Raw genomic sequence first — 25735 nt, forward strand, 5'->3', positions numbered from 1 at the left:
TTGAACCCAGAACCTTGGATATGCTAGGCAATTGTTCTACACACCGAGCCATACTCCCAGCTACAAAATACATCACGTCTTAGCAAGACAAAGATAGCAATACTTAAAACTTACTGGAGAAGAAACTGGATGTTTGGAATGTATGATTGTAAAATGCTAGCATTTTAGGCACTAGGTATTAGGAATTCAAAGCCACCCTTGGCTACACAGTAAGTTTGAAGCCATCCTATATTATATAAGACCTTTCCTTCAGGCTGGAGAGATGGCTCAGTGGTTAAGAGCACTGACTGTTCTTCCAGAGGACCTGAGTTCAATTCCCAGCAACCATTAAATGGTGGCTCATAACCATCTGTAATAGGATCCAATGCCCTCTTTTGGCCTGTTTGAAGATAGCAACAGTGTACTCACATACATAAAATAAATAAATCTTAAAAAAAAAAAAAAAGACTTTTCCCTCAAAAAAAAAAAAAAAGAAAAACTATAGAAAGTAATAAGACAAGCAAACATGGTGAATGTTCCAATAGCAAAATAGAAGACTGAAAAATAATCACTCAGATGATGAGTATTGGAAAAGAAATACATAACAACAAACTTGTGATTTAAGAAATTTTAGACTGTGGATGAATAATTTTTTTTTTTTTTGAGACAGTGTTTCTCAGTGTAGTCCTGGCTGTCCTGGAACTCACTCTGTAGACCAGCTGGCCTCGAACTCAGAAATCCGCCTGCCTCTGCCTCCCAAGTACTGGGATTAAAGGTGTGCGCCACCACCGCCTGGAAAATTCTCAAAAAGTCAACAACATTGAAAATCTGAATAAGTGTAAAAAGATCTCTGAGGATTAGAGATGTTTTTACATTCTCAGGAAACTGGAATGGAGCTTATACATTTTGCCCAAGGTGAGCCCACCTTCAAGCATGGTGTCAAGCATATGTCAACCACTCTCAAGGAAAAAAACAGGAGAATTGTGAGTTTGAAGCCAACTTAGGCAAAGTTGACAACATAGGGTTACTTATTTCTCCTGTTTTTTCACATAGAACCACAGAGTTAGTGAGTAATGGGTGGGTTTCAGGTGTATCAGTCCATCATAATGGGAGAAAGTGGAGAAGCAGAGGAAAACTTTCCCAAAGTGTTTGTACAAATAGAAGAGGAAGGATGGGTAGCATCATTCTTTGTAATTGCTGAAGACTGACACAGGTCAGTAATTGGGTTTTCTGTGGTTCCTGTATGGAGGCCAGGGCTAACTGCTGGGCCACTGAGGTCCTTCACCGTGTTCTAGGAAACCATATGTGGAAATCATTTCCTTGAGTAGACATGTTAAATATGATTTTTATACTGTTTTGGTTTACCCATATCTCAGCATACGTAGAGCCTGGCTTCTTTTATTCAGTGATAGGAGTGGGATCTCATATATCCCAGGCTAGCCTCCAACTCATTATGTAGCAGAGGATGCATCTTACTTTGCCTTCTGATCCTTTGCCATTACCTCCCTAGTTACGGGATTATGGGATTACAGGCATGCACCACCACCCTGGTTTATTTGGAGCTGGGAATAGAACCCAGAACTTTATGCATGTTTGGCAATTACTCTCCCAAATGAACTACATTTCCAGCTTTATATCTGAAAACACCTGAGATTGGCTACAGAAATGGTTCAGCAGTTAAGAACTCTGGCTTCTCTTCCAGAGGACCTGGGTTCAATTCTCAGGACCCACATGGCAGCTCACAATTACTTATAACTCCAGACACAGGGGGATCCAATGCCCTTTTTTGGTCTCCATGAGCACACATGGAACACAGATGTACATTCAAACAAAGACCCACATTATAGGGGGAAAAAAAGAATTTTTAGAAAAGGAATAGGGGGTCTGGAAAGATGGGTCAGTAGTTGAGAGAACTTGTTGCTCTAGCAAAGGACCCACATGATGACTTACAACCGTCCATACACTCCAGTTGCCAGGGATCTGACAAACCCCCCCCCCATTTTTGGTATCCATAGACACCATGCATGCCTGTGATACATAGACATAGATGCAGAAAACACTCATATATATAAAATAAAATAAAAATTTAAAGAGAAAATACTCAAGCCTTATTTATAACATTGTTGTTATTAATTGATAGACGTGCTCAGGAAACAATATACCCCGCCATGGTTATTTGGCTACTAAATACTTTGCATTGAAAGATGTTGGGAGCATCTCAGAAGCAGTCTGTTTCAGACTTTCTCTTATCCTGTGTCCTGATCCACTCTTTTCCCATTGCAGGCCATAGAATAAAATCTCTTTTCCTCTGTGGGTCATGGGAAGTTGAGAGTCCTATCTTGGAAAACTAGTCATAAAACCTAGAAATACTACTCTAACCTAATCTCAACTTTTGTATAGCTTTAAAGAAATTCTCTTGCCTACTTTGTTTGAGAGTAGGTCTGAAGACCCTCGTCCTAGAATTGGTGCTACACCATACCTTTGATAGAAGACTCCATTTAATGAGACCAAGAAGAATTTCAATAGTCCTTGCTGAGTTCCCTCAAATCTGTTATTTTAGGTATACCCTTTTTGTCTAATCACCCTCTGTTTGAGGGTGTCAGATCCCCTAGAATTGGTGCTATGGACAGTTGTGAGCAGCCATGTGGGTGCTGGGACTAAAACCCAGGTCCTCTAGAAGAGCAACCAGTGCTCTTAAATGTGGAGCATCTCTCTAGCCACTGTCATGTTGAATTTTAAATGTCTTTGAGACAGTTGAACGCATGGATCTTGAGGCTGGAGATACAGCTCAGTTGGTAAGTGCATGCCTCATAAACCTGAAACACTGGTTTTGATTTGTTGCACTGCAAATATATAGGTCTGCAGCTCAAAGAGAAGAAAGTCAAAGCTAGAAGTAGTACAAAGGGTAGGGGTAGTGTTGGGGGTAAGGGTTACAGTTGTCATTTTCATCCCAAAATGTCTAGGTGCTTACTGGTTCTGTGTAAAGACGCTTTCTAGAAGTAAAGGGAAATGGAAAGAGACAAAGAGTCAAAAGCATGAAGGACTAAGAAAAATCTTAGTAGTAGAAATGGAGTCAATGGAGAAGTTAAAGTTAGTAAACTTCGGCAATTCAGCCCCTTGCCTGGCTTCCTTAGTCAGACATCTGAGTAGTTGAAAACTACAACCTGAAGGAGATTGAGCTTCAATCACAGCATTTGTATATCTGGAGAAGTACAAGGTACCCCAGTGCAATTATAGAAATCTTTACTGAAAATTTTCCTCATACTGAGTTGAAAGTCTGCCTTTTCTCAGTTTACTAATTTATCCTGTAAGGTTGTCTTAAGCAACTCAGATAACAGAGATTAAGTATTTTATATGACAGTTCTTGAAATATTTGAAATAGCTACTATATTAATATTTGGGGGGTTTTCTATCATAATAAACATACCTTGAATTCCATTATTTTCGAGCCAAGTAATCTGTTAAATTAGTTCACGCTAGAAACAACAACAAAAACCCGGGTAGGTACAGTGAATCATGCCTATATATTCCCAGCATTCAGGACATTGAAGTAGAATTGTCATTAGTTCTAGTCAAAAGCTACAGTGCAAGGAGACTGTCTCAAAAACAATGAAATTCTGTGATAATGAATTTACCTCAAAGAGTTAATAATAGCTTATGAAGAGATCATGAGAGACAGATAGAATTTCCCTATATGAATGTATCCTTTCTATCTTTGCCTATGGAAATTCAAGCACTGTTCCTCCATAATTTGCTGGGTGATGCCCTGAAACTATATAGCCAAGTCACAACTAATGTATTTATAGAAGGCACATTCTAATTCCTTTGTTCCAGTGTATCTTAAGTACCTTTGCCTCTGTTACACCATCTTCCCTCCCACCCCAGTACAGGAGGTTGAACCCAAGACTCTAGCTATACTAATCAGTGCTCTACCTGAGCTACAGCTTTCTAACCTTTCCACTTTAATCCCATAGTTAACAGGCCAGGCTGCAACCCTGAAGATGAATGGAGGCAATTGGTCTTTTTAGGGTGTTTTTAAGGTGTTTGGGTGAAAGCTAATGGCTTGAGGGGGGGCATTACACACATGCACACACACACACACACACATATATAATCTATCATCTACATATCATACCATATATACATATATATACATACATACACACACATATACATACATATATATAATCTATCATACACATATCATGCCATATATATACACATATACATACACACATATACATACATATATATGTGGTCAGGATATCTTTAGAGATCTCAGCAAGTAATAAGGAGAGGAATAAGCTGAAAGAGAGAGAGAAGGCAAATAGACCATAGATATGTGAGGTTCAGCAGTGGGGTGCTTTGTAGAGTCTAGGACTGTAAAGCTCTGCAAAGGAGAGAAACCTTTACCTCCAAGTAGAGGATGAATTAAGATGAAGCTGGATCTTATTACAGGAATAGCTGGTAGTAGAAAACAACAACACTGCATAGTATAAACTTCTAGTCCTGGGACAAGTCTGAAGAGATAGAAACCATGATAGTTGAGGTGGCTTCTGCTAATACATACTGAAAAGATAAAATGGTCTCCTTCCTTCACTCCACTGGTTCTTTTCTCCTCACAGTAAATTCTATGATACTAGGTAAGATTATAAGGTATATGATGATAGTAGATGCTTGAAACATAGGTTGTTGCTAGTGTCTATGGGATAAAAAGATTGAGAAATATTTTTGCACAGCCTTATCCCCATATGAGCAGTTCAGGAAATGTTGCTTCCAATTTTCCATTGAAAAAGAAAAAAAGAAAGATTTGATTACTCTCCTATCTCATCTGTCCCCTACAAAAGAAAAAGATTTAGAAATATCTCTTTGTACTTGCAGTGACCTGCACATTGACACTGACCCAAAGCCCTAGAACTCCCTGTGGAGGCAACTTCCTGACAGCATCAGCTTCCTGATGAAGGGTTCTCTGAGAAGAGTGAGAGGTGCATTTCAGCCCTAAGTCAGAATACAACAAGCAAAAGAAGTCTAGGGAGACAGTTTATTTCTGTTCCGCTTCTCTAGGTTAAAGAAGCTAACAGAGTAACATAATCTAGGAAGAATTTTAACAGCTTATGCTTAAACCCTGGACTTTCCATTTAGAATGCCTTCAGAGGAAGCTGTAGATAGGCTTTTCTGTGATGCTGGCCTAGGCCTCTTGATGTGGCTAGAGCAGCATAGTCAGCCTGGAGTACCAGAAAAGGCTATCCCATGGGAACCACCCCCTGCCCCTGCCCTCCCACCAGCGAGTGCCCCAAAGACTATGGAATCAGTTGTGCTTTGATAGCAGAGCTTTGCACCTCATGGCTTGCTCCTGGTCATTGCTAGAAAATACGTGACTGTCAAGTCTTGTAGCTCAGTATCATCATGGCCTGTCCTCTAACTTGTCCTCAGCTGTTGATGAGCCTCTCATTGGCTCTCAGTTTTTGAAATGAAGATTAAAAACAAAACTGAAAATACCCTGGAGCAGTCATGTTGCCTCCTGCTGTTTCCATTTGCTTCCTCTGATAGTCACTGGTCTGGGGAGACTTCCCTTTCCTGCTCCAGGCAGTGGGCCTGTGCACAATAGCCCCTGGCATGTCGCCCATCAGATAGCAAGGCTGGCTTTCTGTAGGCCGCAGAGTGGATTGGAAAAAGTGAAAGTCTCTGGCTGGAAATAAAAGCCCAGAAAACCTTTGCTCTTACCACCCCCCAACCTCCACCCCAGGCCCTCCTGTATCTGCAGCAGTGGCCTTGTGCACTAGATTCATCCCAACTTCCAAAGCAAGGTGGGGGAGGGTGGATCAGTGAGCTAGTAGTGGAGGGAGTGGTTTGGACCAAAGTCAAATATCACCAAGAAAGAGGTGGGTTTGTTTGTTTGTTTGTTTGTTTGCTGTTGCTGCTTCTGCTTCTTCTTCCTCTTCTTCCTCCTCCTCCTCTTCTTCTTCCTCCTCTTCCTCCTCTTCCTCCTCCTTCTTCTTTTACTTCTACTACTACCAAATCGCTTATAAGAGATATTTTAAAAATTTGTTCTAGGTAAAATTATAGTATCTTATTTTAGAGCATCTTGGGTTCAAATGCTAGAAAAGAACCTTTGTAACTTGTTTCTGGACGAAGAGATTTAATATAGAATTCTGGATTATGGAAACAATGAGAGAATGAGAGAAGCAGATTCTTATGTTCAGACACAGAAGAGGCAGGGATCATCTTCACATTTCCCTGTGTACTCCTAGCTGTGCTAGAACTTACTCTATAGACCAGGCTGGCCTTGAACTCAGAGATCTAAGTACCTCTGGCTCCTAAGTGCTGGGATTAAAGGTGTGTACCACCAAAGAACACCACTGCCTGGCATCTTAGCTGATTTTATTGCTCTGTGAGTTCACAGCAAAATATCCCTAAATTTATACTCAGAGCAGCTTTAGTTTCTGTAGAGCTTTAAAATACCTAGATAAACTGTCTCCTGCATGCTACTGAGATCATTTCAATACCACAGCTCAGGTACTGGCTTACTTCAGAACTAGTAGCTTTCACTCTGTGATGGAGAGGTTGAGACAGAAAATACACAAAATTCTTTGCCTATTTTCAATACAATATTATAGCTTTATGTCAATCTTCTCATCTGAGACTATGTCCTTGGATTGATGCTGTTGGGCTTCTGGAGTTGCCCCACAAACCACAGGAACATCACTCTCAGTCAGAAAGGGATAATTTATTGAATGCACACTCTTAAGGCTGGTCGATCAGGGACATAGCTCAGACTTCAGGAGCTGAAAGCTACTACCTGGAATATTTCTTAGGGCCAGCTTATAAAGGCTAAAACTGCAAAACCCACAATGAGCTCATATGCACGTGCAGGAAGTGCTACCGGGTGGTTAGCCCTGACTCAAGCCACTTTAGACCTAACAGTTCATATAAACTTTAAGATGATGGGCCCTAAGTGAAGCTTATGGTTGTAGAATTTCTTGGTGTGTATGTTTAATAAACTATTCCTGTCTGACTGAGATTGATCTTCAGGTTTAGTGGTTTGTGAGGGACTCCTGAGCCCCAACAGATGCCTCCAAGAATTAGTTGAAGTGTTCTCCATGGTAATTCATCAAATGTCTTCAGTATAATCAGTTGAGCCATGTGATGGTGCAACTGACTTCATGTGGAAGAATGAACTCTGAGAATCATTTAATTTTCTTAGAAGCCATCCTTTAAGCCTTGAATGTGAGTCTGCTGTCCTCCCAGCACTCAGGAGATAGAAGCAAGAGGATATTCAAATCTAGCCTGGAATATATGGCCCTATCAAAAGCAAACAAAACCTATTTTTTCCTAGGCATGGTGGTAATGTATGCCTTTAATTATAGCACTCAAGAAGCAGATGTATCTGAGTTCAAGGCCACCCTGGTCTTTCAGGCCAGACAGAATTATATAGTAAAACCCTGTCTCAAAACAAAACAACAAAAACCCCACCATTTTTCAAGCAGTAGCCTATTATTACACCTTTTTGTTTTCCCCAAGTATTTGTCTTCCTTTTGTTGGTCCTTCTTGGTTTAGGAGGAGCTTCCCTGGCTCAGAAAGTTTTTGCTGAGGCTCATTTGTTTATGTTCAATATATTTTCCCTGGGTATTAAAAGCATGTCAGTCAGACTCTTCAGCAGTTCTTACAGTATAGGTGGACCTGCCATCAATCTGTCCTGGAGTGCAGGCTGAGTGAACTACGTACAAAATTAAAACAATACGTATCCTAAATTTTCCTTCTGAAACTGGTTTCTGTCAGGAATGAGTGAAGTTGGGATGGCTGGTCACATCTTCCAGGGTAGAATGAGTCAAATTCTTCCCCACACCTCCAGCAACTAAACTTGTTCTCTTAGGCATTTCCACAGAACATCTTGCCTGTAGAGTTCTACCCTAGAAAACTCAGTTTAATAGTCGTGAGATAATTTGTTAAGGGGTGACACTTTGCCATTTCCGGTGTCTGGGGATTTCTGGGTTGTAGGAGAGAGGTAGAGAGTATAAAAGGGAAATGGATTCTTATGTTTCTGGCTTTCTTCATGATGGAATAAATATGTTCCCCCAAACAGGAAGCAGGCTAGGGGAGCACATCTGAAGGCCAGACAGCAGACAACTTGGTAGGCTCAGTTCTCTTTAGACTGTGTAGGTCCTGAGAATTGAACTCATTGTGAGGCTTGCTGCAAGCTCCTTGTACCCTTACCTGCTGAGCCATCTCACTGCACTTGTCAGTATTTTTTCTTGAACTATCTAAAGATTGGGTTTTTTTCTCAAGTAACAAAAATACCTTGCAAGGTGCCTGCCATTTAGCAATTAAGCAGAGAATTTTGCCAGAAGTCTTCGGCAAATTGTTGAAAATCAAATGAAGTAATTACTATGAATGTCCAACAAAAAGGAAACTTGTAATTAAGGACAACATAAAGTTGGTTATATGTAGTTGTCAGGACACGTGGGAGTAAATGGTAATGAGAGGCGGCCTCTTGTCACTGGCCAGAGTGCCCTCCCTGAGGCTGGTACTGCTAACTCAGCCTCTGGAGCGCTGGGATGGTAGGCATGTCAGCAGCCTAGTTCAGAGTGTCGTCTTCTCTGATACAGGTAGAAAACGGGTTAAAGAAGGTAATTGGAGGAGCTGAGCCCAGGACATATGCCAGGTGTATCCAGGAAATTTTTCCTGGATTCCAGCCTCAAAATGTTATTGGGGCCAAAGCTTAAAAGAACTCAGCTGAGCTGAAGAGCTAGCTCAGCAGTTAAGAGCACCAACTGCTCTTCCAGAGGTACTGAGTTCAATTCCCAGCAACCACATGGTGGCTCACAACCATCTGTAATGGGATCCGATGCCCTCGTCTGGTGTGTCTGAAGAGAGCGACAGCATACTCATATACAAAAGATAAATAATTTTTTTTTAAAAAGAACTCAGCTGATAAACTAATATATAGAACCTTTTATTTATACTTCTTTTCATAGTTTCAGTCACTATCAATCAATTATTTAGAATTTGTTTGTTTTATTCGTGGTCTCTTAAATCTCAGGTGGGCCTTGACCTCATTATGTAGCAGAAATGGTTTTCCTGCCTCTATTTCCTAGGTACAAGGATTATAGATAGGCACATGTCATCAGATTTGCTCTATTTTCATTTTTTTTGTTGTTGTTGTTGTTTTAAATTTATACTTGTGCCCAGGTTGGCTTCAAACTCAGACTCAAGTGTTCTTCCTACCTCAGCTTCATAAACTCTACATCTAGCTCAGTCAGAAAATTTTAAATGAAGAAATCAGGATGGGGTGTGGTGGCGCACACCTTTAATACCAGAACTTAGGAGGAAGAAGCAGGCAGGTCTACATAGTGAGTTCCAGAACAGCCAGGACTACATAATGAGACCCTCTTTTAAAAATACCAAAAGGAAAAAGAAATGAAATCAGAAGTACACAGTTTTTTGATTTCTTTTCTTTTGCTGTGAAAAGACAGCATGATCAAGGCAATTTATAAAAAGAAGCGTTTAATTGAGGACTTGATTACAAATGCAGAGGGTAAGTCCATGGCCATCATGGTGGTAGGCAGGCATGGCATTAGAGCAGTAGCTGGGAGCTTACACTTGATCCATAAGCACAAGGCAGAGACTAGACCTGGGTGGGCTTTGAAACCTTTAAAAGATTTGAAGCCTCGAAAGTTTCAAAGCCCACCTCCATAACACACCTGCAACAAGGACATACCCCCTAGATCTTCCCAAAGGAATTCCTTTTTTTTTTTTTTTTTTTTCCCAGACAGGGTTTCTCTGTGTAGCCCTGGCTGTCCTGGAACTCACTCTGTAGACCAGGCTGGCCTTGAACTCAGAAATCCACCTGCCTCTGCCTCCCAAGGGCTGGGATTAAAGGCATGCGCCACCATTGCCGGCTTCCCAAAGGAATTCCATTAACTAGGGACCAAGCATTCAAATATATGAGTCTATGGGAGCCATTCTTACCCAAATCACCACACTTAGTCTTTTGTTGTTGTTGTTGTTTTGAAATAGGATCTCACTATGGCTGGCCTATAACTTGGTATGTAGACAAGGCCGACTTAGAACTCACAAAAGATCTGCCTAAGATTAAAGGGCTGTAATACCACACTCAGGCTGAGTTATTTTGGTTTTTGTTTGTTTTATTTTTCAAGACAGGGTTTCTCTTTGTAGCCCTGGCTGTCTTGGAACTTGCCCTATAGACCTGACTGGCCTTGAACTCAGATCCACCTGCCTCTGCCTCCTGAGTGCTGGGATTAAAGACATAAGACACCACTGCCTGACTTGTTTTGTTTTTAAGGTGTATTGCATTTAATTATATGGATATGTGTATGAGTGTGCCAGTGCCAGCTGAGGCTAGAAGCATCAGATTCCCCTGGTGTTGGAGTTACAGGCAATTGTGAACTACCCAACAGGGATGCTGGGACTCCAGCTCTAATCCTCTGCAAGAGCAGTGTGGATTCTTAACTGCTGAGCCATTGCTCCAGGCCCAACAATAAGTTTTAAATTGTGCTTTACTCTGAGTTTCATGATAAAATCTTAGACCATTCTACCTGGAATGTTAGTCACGCCTTTGTCCAATGTATTCATGATACATTTGCTTCTGTCCATTTGTCCCTTAGTGGCTACCACAATTATTAGATTGTATTGTATTATTACTGCTTGCATTCAACCCATTTTTTACTTAATGGCTTTAAAGAGTAGTGATGCTGTTAATTTTATTGAAATATTTTGTTACAATTGTTGTATTTGTTACAATTGTTGTATTTTAGTAGTTTGAGTTTTGTTGTTTGTTTTGCAGTGTGTAGTGTTGGGGATCAAACCCAGGGACTTCTTTCACTGAACTACATCCTTAGCCCTAGTGGGGTTTTTTGTGTGTGTGTGTTTGTTTGTTTGTTTTTGGTCTTTTTTTTCTTCTAAGATTCTGGTATGTAGTTTATGCTAGTCCTGAGCTCAGTCTCCTTGCTCCTATCCTGATTCCTGAGATTATAGGCATACACCATTATGCCAAGCTAGTTATTAATCTCTTATACATTAAATTTTAGTTAAATTTACATTAAATTAGTTTTGACACACACACAGGGTTTAGTAATATTTAGAGTTTCAAGGCTTGCAATCTTATAGTGTATCTCTCAATTATATGTATAGAGAATTGAACTGATCGTTCTCCTAGGATCTTCCTTGGACAGGTGGATGTGGTATTGGTGCCCAAAAGGGAGAAAGATGTAACATGCAGTGAGAATTTTGGTTATGTGAATATGTTTTTGTTTTAATCCCAGGTTTGGGATATGGGGCTGCTCTTTGTCCATAGCCATTAACTATGGTTGTCTCCTGATGGAGGAAGAGTACAATTTTTGCCAGTTACAGAGAGTTTATGTTTGGAAGTCTGGGTACTCTTGAAAGGGTATCAGTGGGAAAGCCTCCAGAAAGCCTGAGGTGATGGATGCTCCCTTTGCTGCTGCTGTTGCGGTTTTGCTGGATTGCTTGCTGCATATCCTGATGACCATGGAGGTTGGCCTCGCCCCAAGGAGCCCAACTCCCTAATCAGCAGGAAGCAGTCTAAAAAGGTTTATGCCCCCTTTCCCTCTAACCTTCTTTCTCTCCTACCTAGTGTTTGGGGGTTGGAAGGGATTAGGGTGTAGTAAGGGTTGTAAGGGTGGTAGATTTAAGAACCCAATAAAGTAAACCAAAAAAATTGTGTCTACAGTGACATTATCAAGAGAATTGACATTATGAATGATATATAAGAACATTAAAATTTTTATGTTTATTTATTGTGTGTGTTTGCATATATGTACATGAGCATACCACAGCATGTGCCGGGGTTAGAAGACAACTTGTAGGAGTCCGTTCTCTCCTTCTATCATGTAGATCTAGGTGTCTGTCTTACCTGGTGGCCATCTCAAGGTCCTAAGAGCATTTTTTTTAAAATTTGCTAACATCCAGCTCATGTTGCAGAGTTAGTCCTGATTCATGTTTTGTGTCATGGTTCTTAGTTATATGTGTTCTAGTGCCGCTCCATCTCTGAAAGTTACTTGTTAAGGAGGGATGATGTTTGCTTCCTCAAGTTGAACATACTGAATTGCATGACCATCTAAATTGCATCCCTGACCGCTTGGGATCAGTATTCTATCTGGCCCCGCCCTCTGTGCCACATTTTGGCTCTGTTGTTAAACAGTCTTCTTTCTGTGCTCTAGGCTCCCAGAACCCTGGCCGAAGCTCTCCTCCCCCTGGTTATGTACCTGAGCGACAACAGCACATTGCCCGGCAGGGATCATATACGAGCATCAACAGTGAAGGTGAATTCATCCCAGAGACCAGCGAGCAGTGTGTGAGTATGGGAGTGTGGAGATAGGGTGTCAGGGTGTACCATGACTTGTGTCAGACCAGGACTGTGATAGGACTCTCAGTGATCCCATTACAGATCTGAGGAACTTGATGCCCATCCCATAGTGCTTTGAGAACCATTTCTGCCCCAACATGGGTTATTCCTTTGAAGGGCCAAAGGTCAGTTCTTTTTAAAGATGAGATCTACCTCTTAACCTCACTATGTTAGTTAACCTACTAGTGAGCACTTAATGAACTCAGGGGTCTCTCACTAGGCCCCTTGCAAAGCAGCACTGTGCTGTTTTAACTATGAACAGCCTTGAACTGATATACTACGTTTTTCATTGGCTATATTTTAGTTTTGCTATTTCTTGATGAAGGTGGGGAAAGTGTTATAAATTAAACTGTAGGTCCAGTAAAATAACATGATTTTGCCAATAGCTGTATTACCTATCTATTGTTACATAACAGTTTGTTACAGATTTGGTATCAAAACAATATATCTTTATTATTTTAGTATCTTTAGATTGGAAATCCAAGCATGACTAGACTGTTTTTTCCCCTTATAGTCTCAGGGCTACAAGGTAGCACTCAAGCTTTGCTGAGCTTGAGGTTCTTAGCACAATTAAGTTCCTTGTGTTTGGTAGGACTGTAGCCCTTTTTCTTTGCTAGAGGTTGCTCAAAGAGTTTCTCAGATTCTAGAGGCTGCCTGCAGTTCCTTATTATTTATTCCTCTCATAGTGTGGCCTTCTGCAAGGCTGGTCTGACTCTGTGGTCCAATCTGCAAAGATGGAGTCTTCTGTAACATAATGTAATCACAGGGATGAGTATTCCTAGCCTCTTTGCCTTAGCTTATTGGCTAGAACTAAGTCCCAGTTCTACTTGCACTCAAGGAAAGGGTAACCCATCGGTCACCTAATGAAGTGTCCACCACAATGGCTTAACCCATTTTGATGGCTAGTTTTTTAACTAGTAGCTTACTTAATAAAACTTACTTTGGATTAATTAACTGAGTAAGGTCAAGAACTCTGCTTTCTTTCCCTCCCTTCAGTCAGCTTGCCTTTACTGCAACGAGTTAAGTTGTTTGAAGTTTCTGAGATTTAGCTTAAGAAGGGAAGATTTCTAATGGATAAAATAGTCACAGAAGGCTCAAGGAATTGAGTTGATTACCAGCACCTATGTCAAGCAGCTCACAACTGCCTGTAATTCCATCTGCAGGGGATCTGACATTGTCTTCTGACCTTTGTGGGCACTTGCATATTTCCCCTCTACACACAGATAGACACATACATAAAAGTAAAAAATAAATATTTAAAAGGAAGGTAGACTGGAAAGATGGTATAGCAGTTAAGAGTTCTTGTTACTCTTGTAAAAATCCAAATTTGGTTCCTATCACCTAGACTGGCTGGCTTACAATTGCATATAATTTTATCTTTGGGGTATCTGGCATTTCTTCTAGGCTCAGTGGGCTCCTATACTCATAGGTGCAAGTTCCACACACAATACCAGCATATGTGGGATTTTTCAGAGAGTAGATTCCTGTACCTATAATTATTCAAGCTATAAATGATGTGGGAAGTCTTTTAAACTCTTCTTTCTTCTGTATGTACACTTTCCAGGTAATTTTAAGTTTAGAGCAGTAAGCTGGACTGCCTTTAGCTGCAGATTTCTTTCTTGGGTTTTTTACTGACTGTCTGTATTGAACATGTACAACCTTTTTTTTTTCATTCCCTAAACAATATAATTTAACAAATTTCCACAGCATTTATGGTATACTATTATATATAAGTAATCATGATAATGTAAAGTATACAGGAAGGGGTATGTGGAGAGTGTGTGTGTGTGTGTGTGTGTGTGTGTGTGTGTGTGTGTGTGTGTATTTTACTTACAAATACTGTATAAGAGTCTAGAGTACATATATATATATGGGACTCTGATATCAACAGGAATCCTGGAACCAGCCCCCATGGATATAGAGTAATGACCATTTTCTGAATTTGAAGGCTACAGTCCCATCTTTACTACTTCTACATCCAGGAGAGAAGAAAAAAATGAAGTCTTTAGGAGATTGGTTGGGAAAAAATCTATTCTGAAGGTTCTTTGTTATTGCATTTGACTCTAAGCTAGAAAAATATTTTAATTTATGTATATGCCTCTTACCTCTGCTTTAGAGCCAGGAGCTGGGAGTTTTTTTTTCTGGCCTCAGCTGTGCACTAACCATGTTTTTAGTTTGGATATGTCTCCTTACCTTTCTTGGTCTGCAGTGTTCATTGTGAAACAGGGCAATGCTTGTCTGTATAAACTGTGAATTATAGAGTATAAACAGAAGCATTAAGGTCCCACCCAAACTCCACTGGAAACCTATGAAGGACAATACCATGTCAAGTGCCAGGCACTAATTTTGATGGGCCAAGAAAGTGCCAACCAGAGAAACAGTACCTCTGCTTTGCTCTATTGACAGAGCCCTAAAGAAGCCAGCCAAACATTTTTCATCATCTTAGAAGCTTGCCTTTCAATCTAAAGGAAAATGGTACCCTATAACCCTTCCTCTGCTACATGGGGAAACAAAGACACCTCCATATTTTGACAAAAGGGACCACATGCTAGCTCTACCTGGGTCAGCTGGCTGGGATTTGAGTCAAACTGTGGTTTCATTGTGTGACTTGCCTTACAGATGCTAGATCCCCTGAGCAGTGCCGAAAATTCCTTGTCAGGAAGCTGCCAATCTTTGGACAGGTCAGCAGACAGGTATGGAACTGTGGTGGTTTGGGTTAATAAGTAGGCATTTTTGGAATGGTTTTAAGAGTAGAATTGGGTAGTATGTATCTCTGATACAGCCACAGGATCAGGATTAAAACAGTGTGCTTCTAGAGAACCCCTCAATTTTCTAACAGTCTGAGAATGTTTAGGTACACAGTAAAATAAACTGAATAATAGTTTAGAAGAACAGCTCGCTTGTTGGCTGTGTTGTTCCCAGTGCTTTATGTGGTTTGACTTTACACATACTATATTCCACCTACTTTTTAAACTTGTTACTGTGATTTGGATTGAGAAACAATGGCTTGTTGAAATTTGAAAGAAAAATGGGATTCTCACACATAGGTTGGTCTGTCCATTGTCTTTTTCTTACTTCAAATGTTTTTGATTGAATAAGAAGCTAGATAATTAGAAAACAGAATATCCAGACCGCCTAACTTTTATCTCTTGATGTAAAATATTTATTCTAACACTGGTAGAAGTTGGTGCTATGCTTTATATAGCCAAATGGCTATATGGTTCACCTAATGGTATCAAGGGTTTGTTTTGTTATTTTGCTTTGTTGAGATAAGTTCTCACTAGATAGTTGGTCAGGAACTCCCAGTCTTTGTACGTCAGTTTCCTATGTGCCATAACTTGGCTTGAAAGGGGCTTCGGAGCAGCTCATCGCCTCTTTATGCTAAGAACTCCTTGATTGGGGATGGGGGAATAGGTCTGGGGCTAGGAAACAGGAATAGCTCCCTTCTTATGTGATCAATTGTCCATGAAGGTGCTGATTTTGTGGACTTACCAGTGTCCCTCTAAATGTCACAGAATACATCCATAGTTATTAGTATGTTAATTTGGGAGGGGGCTTGCTTTCCAATTAGGGAACAAACAGGCACAAGTAAACATGGCAAGAAGTGTTACCACTAGGCAAGGTCTCAGCCAGAACAGGGACTGATCTAGCTTGGATTATCCTAAACTTTGGGATGTCAAAGGAGGATGGTAGTCTAGTTGTTTGAAACTAGAGGGCAGCCCTCTGAAATTCTCTGGACAGGTTCTAACCTGTGACCCTCAGAAGCTACTCGGAGGACTAGGAAAACAGCTTGGTTAGTAAAGTGATTGACATACAAGCATGTGAACCTGATGCCAAGTGAAACAGCTGGGTTCAGCACTGCACATGTATAACCAGTGCTGGGAAGGTGGAGACGGGAGAATAACTGAGGCTCACTAGCCAGCCAGTCTAGCTGAATCTGAAAGTTCAAGGTTCAATGAGAAACTTTGTCTCTAAAAATAAGAAGGAGAACAACTGGGAAGGATACCAGATGTCAATCTCTGGCCTTTCCATGTACACCCACGTTCGCATAGTACATGCACACACACAGGTACTTGCCTGTCAAAGGTCTATTCAGATTTAACTGGATGTTGGAAAAGATAGCTTAATTTACCCACTTTCCTCTTGGTTCTTGGTTTCTCGAGACATCTCTAAAATGAGATGGTAGTCTAAAAGGAGGATGTCTGATATAGAAACAAACACACTGGAGTAGCATACCAGGTCTAAAGATGGACTCTTGCTTCCTGGCTGTCTTTGAGCATATAGAGAGAGGTGTTGTATTTAACCTGTAGGTTATCAACTAGTAATAACACAGCATCTGCTCAATAATTTAGTACCTGCATTACTTTTATTTGTCCTAACTTACAGAGGTATGAGGATTAAATGAGGGAAAGCTCATTCTGTAAAATAAGAAAGCATTCTTTGCCAGGCAGTGTTACACACCTTTAATCTCAGCACTCAGGTAGAGGCAGGCAGATCTCTGTGAGTTGAAGGCCAGCCTGATCTACAGAGTGAGTTCTAGAATAGCCAGAGCTACATAGAGAAACCCTGCCTCAAACTAAGCAGTCTTTAAACTGCATTGTTTTCATTTATTACTGCCTAGGCCAAGTTGGTTTGTTGTGGTGGTGTGGTGTGGTTTGGTTTGGTTAGGTTTTTGCAGCTCTTCTGCTATAGAGATTGGAGATTAGAAAAAAGGCCAAAAATGGAAAGTTGCAAACAGCCAGGGTGGAGTTGAGTAGAATAGGTAGAGGTATTCCTCCTGGTTTTTGGCCTCAGGCTGCTGAAGTTGGGTGGTGAGATACCAGGCTCCAGGTAGAGCTGCTTTTCTCCCCCTCTTTCTCTGAACATCATTTGGAATGGGAGACTTCTCAGGTGCCCTTCCTTCTTCTGTCCTGTGGGCTACTCTAGACATGCACTTAAGTTTACTTTATAGTCTTTTGTTTTTTTCTAGCCCATCTTTCAGGAAATCACAAATGTCCCGAGCCCGGAGCTTCCCAGACAACAGAAAGGAATGCTCAGGTGAGTTCTGCAGAATCTAGGTGGGTACTGCAGGGCTTGGGGAAGTGTCTTGTTGGGACCACAGATGCCTCTAAATTGGAAAGCCAAAACTATATAGTAATTTTCCTGGATATTCTACTGTAAAGTCTCAGGAGGCCTTAGAAGCTTAAGTGAGTCATCCATTTTGATTCACCCTGGGTCTAGTAACTGACTGTCCTGTCTTCCTCAGATCGGGAAACCCAGCTCTATGATAAAGGAGTTAAAGGCGGAACCTATCCCAGGCGCTACCACGTGTCTGTGCATCACAAAGACTACAATGACGGTGAGTGCTCTACACTGGCCCCTGCTGGATGGCTAGTCAAAGACCAAATGTTTGTCTGGAAAAAGCCACCACGAAAAGAGGGTTTAGGAGTGGATGGAAAGGAAACCAGTTGCTCTAGCCTCTGCATTTTCTCTTATTCCTGAGGCATTGTGCTCTAAGCTTTAGGCAGAAAATAGAAGGAACTAACCAGATATGGGGGATGAGTTGTTGCTCCATGAAAATGCTTCCCCTGGGAATGTTGTCTTTTGAGTACATGTATGGGTGTACACCTCTTTAACGTCATCTTCTGTGGCAGCAGCAAATAGAATAAAGCTGTGGCAGAGGGATCAGGAGCAGAATGCTGAACAGGTCATACCTGAGCTGTGATTTGCCTCTTTGTTGGGCCTGAGGCTCAGTCTTATGTCTTCCTGTGTTCAGGGCTTCTTGAACTAAGCAGCTTATGAACTTCTACTTTCATCTTGATCCTAGAGGGCTGGGACAGCCTTTCTGGGATGTCTCAGGTGGGGGTGGGGGCAGGTGGGATGCACATGACCTGGTTGTCACTGTCCTCTCTTTTCACACCTGGGTTTGTGGCCAGGCTCTGACTTGCTCTGTCTTCACTCTTGTACCCTTTCAGGCAGGAGAACATTTCCCCGAATACGACGGCATCAAGGCAACCTGTTCACTCTGGTGCCCTCAAGTCGGTCCTTGAGCACAAATGGCGAGAACATGGGTGTAGCTGTGCAATACCTGGACCCCCGTGGGCGCCTACGGAGTGCAGACAGCGAGAATGCCCTCACTGTGCAGGAAAGGAATGTACCAACCAAATGTGAGGAGTGTCCCTGATTAGGAGGGAACTATGGGATGCTGTAATGCAGGGGCGAGAGCTGAGCTGTGTGTGGTGCACTGCTCAGGTGCATCTGTCCCACTCTTGAGAGAATTTTGGAAGAGATACCACAGCCTAGAATATAGGCTGATCCCATGGTCATATGATAAGCCATTTCTTCATCTTCAGTTTTCCCATGTTTAAGGTAAAGAATATATTCTTAGTCTTTGCCATATTTGGATATTTAGGAGCAAGCTAGGCATGATGGTACACGCCTGTAATCTCAGCACTCAGGATGATGAGACAGAAAGATCTAAAGTTTGAAACCAGCTTGAGTTATTTAGTGAGTTTAAGGCCAGTCTGTATTATATACCAAGACCTTATCTTAAAATCATAATGAACAGACAAAAAAACAAACATAGGAACTATGAAAATAAGGTTAGTTGATCAGCACAGAATGCTATTTTACTAGTCTTCTGTTTGTCAGGACTCTGTCCTTAAGGTCCTGTTGACCAAGGGCTTGGGCCTGCAAGAGAAGAAAGGGATGGATGGTGCTGGGTCCAAATACAGAAAGTCCATGCTCTAAGGCTCTCTCCTGCTGCTCTCCATAGCTCCTAGCGCTCCCATCAATTGGCGTCGGGGGAAGCTCCTGGGTCAAGGTGCCTTCGGCAGGGTCTACTTGTGCTATGATGTGGACACAGGTCGTGAACTTGCTTCTAAGCAGGTCCAGTTTGACCCAGATAGTCCTGAGACAAGCAAGGTATGGCCTTCCTCATGCACCAACCTCCAGCCAAAACACCTATTGGGTACTTGCCTAAAGTGATACAACTTACTTCCCCTAACAACTTCTCAAGCTCCCTTGCTGTTCATCTTAGCTCTAGCCAAGGGGTGAAGGGTCAGTGTTCCAAAGTGTCTGGAGCCCTTGGGAGGACTGCCTCCATGTCAAAGTCCCTAGTAACCCAAACTGAGATGTGATGACCACTTCCCCAAAGGGCACTCTTTGTACCCAGTCCCAAACAGTGCCATGGCCCAGGAGGAAGCTGTGGATCTCACTCATTTGACCTTACTGCAATTTGAATAGGCAAATACAGTAGTTACTTTAACTAGGCTTCTACAGCCCCCCCTCCTTCCTTCCTCTGAGCAATGAGTGCTGCATCCCAAGGGCTACTGAACACTGTGGCCAAGGCCTATGTAGTTGAATTTGCTGTTCCCCAGCTGAAGTTCCCAAAGCAGACCCTGTGAAACAGCATGATTAGCTGACCCTAGGTGGGCAGAACTGGACCTTGAGTGCCTAGGTGACCACTGGTCCCTCTCTAGGAGGTGAGTGCTCTGGAATGTGAGATCCAGTTGCTGAAGAACTTGCAGCACGAGCGCATTGTGCAGTACTACGGCTGTCTGCGGGACCGTGCTGAGAAGATCCTCACCATATTTATGGAGTATATGCCAGGGGTATGTGCCCTTGGATGCATGTGAAACTCACATAAGAGGGTTTGACCTAGGGCTAGTGGCTGTGGGCGTGAGTCACTTTTGACCTGGGTTTGATCTGATAAGCTGGGAAACCATGAGTAGTGATAGCAGGATTTGATGTCAGGAGGGCCCTTCCTGTGACTACAGAGAGGGTGTGAGATGAGAAATGGCCCAGGTTCCATCAAACTTGAGAGTCCTGAAGGGCTGGTCCATGTCACGTAAGCACAACCTTTACCTAGAACAGGGCATCCACTCAACCTGGACTTGCTACCACTTGCTTAAGATAAGGACTGGTTCATGCTTTTCCCTAAGCTGTCTGACAGCTCCTGACAAAAGTGGATCATACATGCAAATGAGACTCAAATGAATCCCTGCTTTACTGGGGGCTAGAAATAACTTTGCCTCTTCTCACAAGCCAGCCAGCCAGCCCTCAAGGGGGACTCTCTTGACTCCTTGTGTTCTATTAGGGCTCTGTAAAAGACCAGTTGAAGGCCTACGGAGCTCTGACAGAGAGTGTGACCCGCAAGTATACCCGGCAGATTCTGGAGGGCATGTCATACCTGCACAGCAACATGATTGTCCATCGGGACATCAAGGGTAAGTAGAGAGAAAGCTGTGGTAGAGGCATCAAGACCTAGGTTCAGCCAGGCATCGTGGTGCAAACCTTTAATCTCAGGCAGTGCCCTGTGTATTTTGAGGCCAGCTGGTCAGCATAGTGAGTTCTAGGTCAGTCAAGCCTACATAGTGAGACCTGGGTTCAAGGCTACCATTCAGTTACCAGTAGACCAATCACTGTTAACTACCCTGAGCTTTCTGAAAATTAGGGCCCCAATTACTTCTTTAATTGGAAAGGAGTATACAGATTGGTTAAGCAGTATGGGGAAAATAGTCCAAAATGCAAATCTTGACTATGGAGCTGATCCTATACTGTGAGGCTTTCTGCAGTTCCTGTCTAAGTCAGTGGTGGCTCCGGCCTTCCCACAGTTTTGGGGCAACTGGAAGGGGAGGTAACAGGAAATATAAGGCAGCCTCTACCCTTTTGTGCCTTAGGAGCCAATATCCTCCGAGACTCCGCTGGGAATGTGAAACTTGGGGACTTTGGGGCCAGCAAACGCCTACAGACCATCTGCATGTCAGGGACAGGCATGCGCTCTGTCACTGGCACACCCTACTGGATGAGTCCTGAAGTCATCAGTGGCGAGGGCTATGGAAGAAAGGCAGATGTGTGGTGAGTGCTCAGTTATGCTATCTGTTTCCCTGACTGAGCTGAAGGATCTCTAAGTCAAACATGAACTTGAGGACTCGACAATATGAGAAAGAGAGGCTGAAGACCTACTCTTGCTGGCTGGTGCATCCAGGGATTGATTCTATAGCGTGGTGAGGGGATGCAGGGCACACTGACAGATGGAATGGATTTTTATCCCAAACAACTAAAGGTTATTGCTGAGGACTTAAGCCACGGTAGTCTAAATCCCTCATGTATGATAGACCTCTTTGGGGTTGGGCCTAGTGGTTAATCCCTTTAATACCAGCACTGGGGAGACAGAGGCAATTAGATCTCTGAGTTCGAGGCCAGCCTCGTCTACATAGTGAGTTCCAGGACAGCCAAGAACATAATGAGACCATGTCAGAAAGGAAGGAAGGAAGGAAGGAGGGAGGGAGGGAGGGAGGGAGGGAGGGAGGGAGGGAGGGAGGGAAGAAGGAAGGAAGGAGAAAAGAAAAGAAACAAGGCAGGTTCTAGGGCTAGGGAGGACGGCTTGATGGGTAAGAATACTTAATGTATAAAGGGTGAGGACCTGAGCTCAGACCCCCTAGCTCCACATGAAAGCCAGGCGTGCGTGTAACTCCAGCACTGGGAGGCAGACAGCTCTGACCAGTCTAACCACAAAAGCAACCTTCCATTTTAGTGAGAGACACTGTCCTGCCTGTCTCTGCATGTTCAAATACAGACATGCTCACATACATATCACATACACACACACACACAGCACATGATCTATTCTGAAGGTCTATGTTTGTCTCTAAATGAGTAAACTCAGTCCCTTATTGTGCCCAAATGGCTTGCATTTGACTTACTTAACTTTATATCTGACTTTATATCTGACTTTAGAAAGAACCCAAGAATTACAAGAACAATTCTCCTTGCAAAGTTATCATGGGTCGTCATCCACCAAAGGTGTCTAAATCCTAACTGCCAAAACCTATACATGTAACCTATATGGCAGCAGGGCTTCTGTAATTGTGAGGCACTACCCTGAAGTATCTGGGTGGGCCTGGAGTTAGGATGAGGTCCCTATAAAAGAAAGGTAGGTCAGAGTGGGTAGTGGGAGATGTGGCAGAAGATACACAGGTTAGAGTGAGTTTGTCAAGGAACAGGGGACCAGATGCCAAGAAGCACAAACAGCTTGGGGTAGCTGTGCTTAATAGTATTGACTGTGCTAAATACACACAAGGCCTTGGGTTCAGTCTGTCACACAAAAGAGACATAGGAAGAAATGCAGACAGCCCAGTCTCAGTGAATACCCAAGTGACATCTGTGCATGGCAGCATGTATGTGTAACCCTAACAACCTTTAGCTTGGCCCGATTGTCCTTCAGTGTGATCTGAGAAAGATACCTCCTTCCATCACAGTATATAGAGTGGCTGAGAGCCTGAAGCTGGCTGACAGATGACATAAGGGTCTCTCTTCCAGGAGCCTGGGCTGTACTGTGGTGGAGATGCTGACAGAGAAACCACCTTGGGCAGAGTATGAAGCTATGGCTGCCATTTTCAAGATTGCCACCCAGCCTACCAATCCTCAGCTGCCCTCTCACATCTCAGAACACGGCAGGGACTTCCTGAGGCGCATATTTGTGGAAGCTCGCCAGAGACCCTCAGCTGAGGAGCTGCTCACACACCACTTTGCACAGCTGGTGTACTGAGCTCTCAAGGCTATGCTGCTGCCAGCTGCCACCTGCTGAGCAGGCAAGGGGCTGCTGTCAGGCTCAGTGAAGTTGCTGCTTCTTCCAGGCAAGGCTATAGACCAGACCAGTGGAGCGTCGGTCCAGCCATTGTTTGTCTGTGCCCCATCTGCCCTTGGGACTCAAAGACAGGATGGGATAGCTCTGGCATCAAGACTGGGAGCTCCAGCCTGTAAGACCCAGAGCTTTGGCATCCTAAGCTCAGTGTGACGGGAAGGGCTGGGAACAGTATGCAAGACGGCCATGGTCCTGCCTGCCCTCAGGTGTGTCCTAACACTGTGGACAGCACTGAAGTCAAGAGGGACTGGGGCACAGGACTACTCAAGGGTATGAATAGTGTTACTTCATTCAGAGTGTTACTTTGTTTCTCTCCCAATGTTTGAAGACCACCAGCGTATCTCTGGGCTGCATGAGCCCACACAAGCCTGAGGTAAAAAGCCCAGCATCCCCCAGCCAACAGAAGGTAGAGGCTTGGGCTACCCCCACTAAGAGCTTCCAGGTATATGGTGTCAGTCCTGTCTTACCAAAGATGAATGAAGCAACTGTATGCTGCCTTATTCTGGGAAGGAGGAGCTATCCCGATAAGCAGGGCCTGAGAAATGGAGCTGCCTCCAAAAACTGGGGAGACCCAGTCTTGTCAATGCAATTGTCTCTGTTTTACAAGTTGGAGTTGCTCCTATGCTCTTCCCAGTTTTTAAACTGGAGACTTTGCCCTCTGAGCTCTGGAGACCCATGTGGGCTTAGGCCGTGGACTGGATGGAAGAGCTGATGGCCTCCACCCCTGGCCTGGTGTCTGTTCCCTCACTGGAGCAGAGGAAGTACACAACATGAGTCAGGGCACCTGGCTCTGGGCAACTCAACAAAGTGCAGGGGGTTGTCTCAGGCTGTCTGCAATCTTAAACCTATAAGGCCTGAGCCCACTCCATGGGGCAGAAAATCCTTGTGCTGCCACAACCGTGTCCAAAGCCACCAGCTGTGTTCCTTAGCCTGCCTTGTCCACTTGTCATCAGCCTCATTCCCTTCTTGTTCCTCCTACAAGGGAGGGTACCAGCAGGGGTTAGGGAAAGAGTTATCTCTAAGCAGCTTAGAGTTGGCCATATTTACCTCAGCCTGGGTGCTGGTCCTTTCTTCCAGCCCCTTTCTTCCCCTCCAAATGTGCCTATTGCTAGAGCTCCTCCCTCCCAACTCCTAAGTTTCTTGGGAGTTATCATTAAAAGAAAGAAAGAAAAAAAAGCCAGTGCCCAGGGATGGGTATCTCCAGGGAGCTGGGGATTAGTCCCAGGCAGCTCTTTGCCAGCCATGCCCACTTCCCCATGGGCACAGAACAAGCCAAAGCCTTCGTTGTATGTTGACGATGCACTTTTATGAATGTAGTTTCTATCGGTGTTTTTAGCCTTTTCACATCATGTAATGTGAGGCCTTGTACTTGTTAATTTATATCTCAGATCCATATTTGATGGTTTTTATATATATCAATTCTAGACTGTTACTGGTGATGGACTCCTGAAGAGAGAACAGAAATTGAAAGCAGCTGGTTTTGCAGATATGTGTGTTGCATGGTGCCAATTGGGCCTGGGCCCCTCTGTTTTATTTCCTTTCCCTTGGGGATCTGTCAGGCCACTCTCTAACTGCTCTGAAGCCAGTGAGCAAAGTCTTGCTTTCCACCTCAGCCTTGCCCAAAGTAGGGACTGGCCCCTCTTCTAGACCAAAGCTGCCAAAAGGCAGCTCAGCCTCTCCATGACCCCATCCTGATGGCTATATAGCACCCCTTAGCCTATCCCTGTCCACACCCCAAATCCAGAAGAAATAGAGCTTGGTGGGCTGACAAGATGTTAGATGAGACAACTCTGCTTGTCACAGGTTCAGGCTCTCACAGAGCTCCGCACCCCCATGTTCCCCCTGGGGGGAGCTTATTACCTCATAGGGAACATTTCTAAAATGAACTTAAAAGTAAGCCAACAAATCCTGCACTCCAAAGGAAAAAAAAGACCCCTTTTTTTTGTGCCAAAAACTGTGGACATGCTGGTTCAGCATCCTCAGGACCAAGCTATTAATTTATTTTTTCTTATTAACAAATCCAGATGAGAAGTTGTGGGCCTCCGGGATGGCCTGGGCCCAAAGGTTATGAAGGGTGGTTTCCTAGCAGCCCTTGGCCTGCTGTGCAAAGATGCTATGCCACCATTTGTTCTTCATTCCATGGGGTTTATCTGCCTTTACCAACCCCATATGGAAGGGCCAGGCCTGGGTCAGGTACATGCTGCCACCCTCCTGCCCCTCCCACTCACCCAGCTCTGTCTGTGTCTGAATTGTGGATTGTGCAGAAGAACCTGCAGCCATAGTTATTTGACTATATCTTGACTGAGGGCTTGCAGTGCAAAGCCAGGCCAGTGCATTACTTACAATAAAAGGGATCATTTATACCAGAAGGGTCCTGTGACCATGCTTTTGGTTGAAAGTGGTGGTGGGATCCTTACAGGGATGAGTTGGGTACAATGCCTAACACCAAATGTAGGCCTCTTAAATAGAACTGGAAATGGCTGCCAAAAGTGGGGGCCTGTAATGACTTGGCCAAGCATCATTGCTAATCCGTCTTTCCTCTCCTTCCCTCTTATCCCAGTGCTTCATTGGGACAGCACTGGTTGTCCATCTGAGCTGAATATATCAGTAGCTGAGTTCCTAGGACCATTCATGGCAGGCGTCTTCCTGGCCCAGAGGGGCTTCCCTTGGTCCCATTCTTACAGAACATCAGTCATAGGCAAGGTCTCACTATGTAGCTCTGCTGTCCTGGAACTCACTATATA

At 43.4% G+C, this 25735-nt stretch overlaps 1 protein-coding gene across 1 annotated transcript in view; it reads left to right on the top strand.

The window, feature by feature from the left end:
- Map3k3 (mitogen-activated protein kinase kinase kinase 3) overlaps nucleotides 1–25360 on the top strand; it is a 66371-nt gene extending 41011 nt beyond the window's left edge. Inside the window, exons 7-16 of the mRNA XM_028780374.1 lie at nucleotides 12180–12313; nucleotides 14984–15057; nucleotides 17334–17401; nucleotides 17610–17702; nucleotides 18319–18510; nucleotides 19119–19267; nucleotides 19825–19956; nucleotides 20442–20571; nucleotides 21025–21202; nucleotides 22667–25360. Of these exons, the coding sequence (XP_028636207.1) occupies nucleotides 12180–12313; nucleotides 14984–15057; nucleotides 17334–17401; nucleotides 17610–17702; nucleotides 18319–18510; nucleotides 19119–19267; nucleotides 19825–19956; nucleotides 20442–20571; nucleotides 21025–21202; nucleotides 22667–22895 (1379 nt within the window). The 3' untranslated portion in view covers nucleotides 22896–25360. The remainder of the gene's footprint in view (nucleotides 1–12179; nucleotides 12314–14983; nucleotides 15058–17333; nucleotides 17402–17609; nucleotides 17703–18318; nucleotides 18511–19118; nucleotides 19268–19824; nucleotides 19957–20441; nucleotides 20572–21024; nucleotides 21203–22666) is intronic.
- The last annotated feature ends 375 nt before the right edge of the window (nucleotides 25361–25735 follow it).

This window comes from Grammomys surdaster, unplaced genomic scaffold, assembly GCF_004785775.1.
Source record: "Grammomys surdaster isolate TR1022 unplaced genomic scaffold, NIH_TR_1.0 371, whole genome shotgun sequence".
In the NCBI taxonomy this organism is placed as follows: Eukaryota; Metazoa; Chordata; class Mammalia; order Rodentia; family Muridae; genus Grammomys; species Grammomys surdaster.